Source organism: Cebus imitator, unplaced genomic scaffold (genome assembly GCF_001604975.1).
Source record: "Cebus imitator isolate Cc_AM_T3 unplaced genomic scaffold, Cebus_imitator-1.0 Scaffold94, whole genome shotgun sequence".
Taxonomy (NCBI): Eukaryota; Metazoa; Chordata; class Mammalia; order Primates; family Cebidae; genus Cebus; species Cebus imitator.
The window spans coordinates 5,505,274-5,507,906 of NW_016107409.1; the positions used below are offsets into that span (position 1 = coordinate 5,505,274).

A 2,633-nucleotide genomic window follows, 5' to 3' on the forward strand; every position below is an offset into this window, starting at 1 on the left:
GACGGGATTGGGCTCTGTTGCCCAGGCTGGAGTGCAGTGGCTTGATCTCAGCTCACTGCAGCCTCTACCTCCCAAGCTCAAGTATGTCTCGTGCCTCCGCCTCCCGAGTAGCTGGGATTACAGGTGCATCACACACATGACCAATTCCTGTATTTTTAGTAGGGACAGGGTTTCACCATGTTGGCCAGGCTGGTCTGGAACTCCTGGCCTCAGCTGATCCTCCTGCCTCGGCCTCCCAAAATACTGGGATTACACGCCTGAGCCACAGGGCCTGACCTAGCTCCATCTTTATTATTAGCTCCATTTTACAAGTTGTGGTGGGGGTAGTACACAGAAAGATCGCGCAGCTAAAAAGCAACAGGGTTAGGAGTGGAAAGCAGCTTTATGTCTTCCTCTCTCCTTCGGCTCCCCAGTCCCCTTGAGGAGTTCCCACCAATGCGCCCCAAACCAAGAGGGTCCAGGGCTCGCCCAATTCCTATTGAACCAGAATATTTGAGAGTGCCACACAGAAATCCGTTTCTCAAAAGCTCTCCAGATCCTCATACCCAGCGGGGACTTGGAAACCATGAACGTTACCGGGCTATGAAGCCACCCAGCAGCTGGAAAGCGTCCTAGGAATGCGCTATGCCTCTGACTGCGGTCATGGGAACGTCATTCCGCTCTCCCCTGCTCGGCGGCTGCAGCAGCGTGTCCGCAGCGCCCTCTGCCGGACACTTGGAGAAATCATAACTGCCGCCAATCCCCTCTGCGGGGTGTGTAGGGGCGTCAAGCCGTGCTCCCCAGCCCCCTTTGTCACTCGGGAGAATGCAATGCAGCTCCCCCACCGCGATGTGGAGGTGAGTACTAAATAACCGCTGACTGAGAAAGTACAAGGTCATCCGATTCTATTAATGGGCCGGGCGCCGTGGCTTATGCTGGTAATCCCAACACTTTGGGAAGCCCACGCGGGAGGATCCCTGGAGCCCAAGAGTTTGAGACCAGCCTGGGCAAGATGGTGAGATCCCTGTCTCTATCTTGTAGATAAACATTAAAAAAAAAAAAATGCAGGGGAGGTGATAGCATTGCTTTCGCGTAAATTATGTAATGCAAAATTTTTAAATCTTCACCTGAATACTTTTTAATTTTGTTTTATTTTGAATGATCAGCCTTCATGCGCCTCTCCCTTTTTTTCCCCTCAACTTGAGATGTATGAAGGCTTTTGGTCTCCCTGGGAGTGGGTGGAAGCAGACAGGGCTTACCTGTACACTGACTTGAGACCAGTTGAATAAAGTGCACGCCTTAAAAAAATAAATAATAGTAATGGGCCAGGTGCGGTGGCTCATGCCTGTAATCCTAGCACTTTGGGAGGCTGAGGTGGGTGGATCACCTGAGGTCAGGAATTCAAGACCAGCCTGGCCATCACGGTGAAACCCCATCTTTAAAAAAAAAATTAATTAATTAATAATAATAAAAGGCCGGGCACACTGACATGCCTGTAATCCCAGCACTTTAGGATGCCAAGGTGGGTGGATCACTTGAGGTCAGAAGTTTGAGACCAGCCAGCCTGGGCAACAGGACGAAACTCTGTCTCTACTAAAAATACAAAAAATTAGCCGGACATGGTGGCAGGTGACTGTAATCCCAGCTATTCCAGAGGCTGAGGCAGGAGAATCGCTTGCACCTGGGAGGCGGAGGCTGCAATGAGCCAAGATTGCGCTACTGCACTCCAGCCTGGGCAACAGTCAGACTGGCTCAAAAAAAATAAGTAAATTATATTAATGAACAAACAAGAATTTACTTCTAGTTAGAACACTGCATACCACCAAAACACACATAGGGAAAAACAGATGGGTACACACGTTGTTTAATCAGTAGCTTTGGCTACTAGGTAGAGAGTTGCTTCCTCAGCAGTTTCCCACACTTCATTTATTCATTTACTTATTCTTTTCTCCCCAACAACTATTTATTGAATGCTTAGTAAATACCAAGCATTCTTTTTTTTTTTTTTTTTTTGCAGTGAACCAAAACAAAAAATTCTCCCCTCCCAAAGTTTATAGCCTAGTGATAGAGACACATAGTAAACAGATAAATACCTACTTACAATTGGAGGCCAGTGATGTGAAGGAAAAGAGCTAGGTTTTGAGAGCTCTATTTTAGGAAGATGGGCAAGGATGTCCTCCTTGGAGCTGACCTGAAGCAAAGATCTGAAATTGAGATGGAATGAGCCAGGCAAAGCAGAGGGATTCCAGGTGGCTTCAGGAGTTCTCAGGCGATGGCCTGGGAGGAAGGCGGTGTGTGGAGCTCAGGAGTGGCAGGGTGTGAACTGTGGTGAGGTTAAGGAGGCAGGGGTGGGCAATAAGCACCTGGGGTGTGACAGGCACCGCCCACTTGCTTCACAGGCATTATCCCATTTGGTCTGAGAAATAGATAATAGTGTCATTCATTGAATTTTATAGATGAGAGAATTGAGACACAGTGAGTATTTGCCAGAAGTTCTGGTAGATAGTAGGTCACAAGGCCAGGCACAGTGGCTCAGGCCTGTAATCCCAGCACTTCGGGAAGCCGAGGCGGGCGGATCACGAGGTCAGGAGTTTGAGACCAGCCTGGCCAATATGGTGAAACCCTGTCTCTACTAAAAATACAAAAATTAGCTG

General features: G+C 48.5%; 1 protein-coding gene across 1 annotated transcript in view; it reads left to right on the forward strand.

Annotated features, from left to right (window-relative positions):
* The first annotated feature begins 617 nt into the window (after window positions 1-617).
* LOC108309488 overlaps window positions 618-2,633 on the forward strand; it is a 17,757-nt gene continuing 15,741 nt past the window's right edge. The window contains exon 1 of the mRNA XM_017535863.2: window positions 618-836. Within this exon, the coding sequence (XP_017391352.1) occupies window positions 618-836 (219 nt within the window). The remainder of the gene's footprint in view (window positions 837-2,633) is intronic.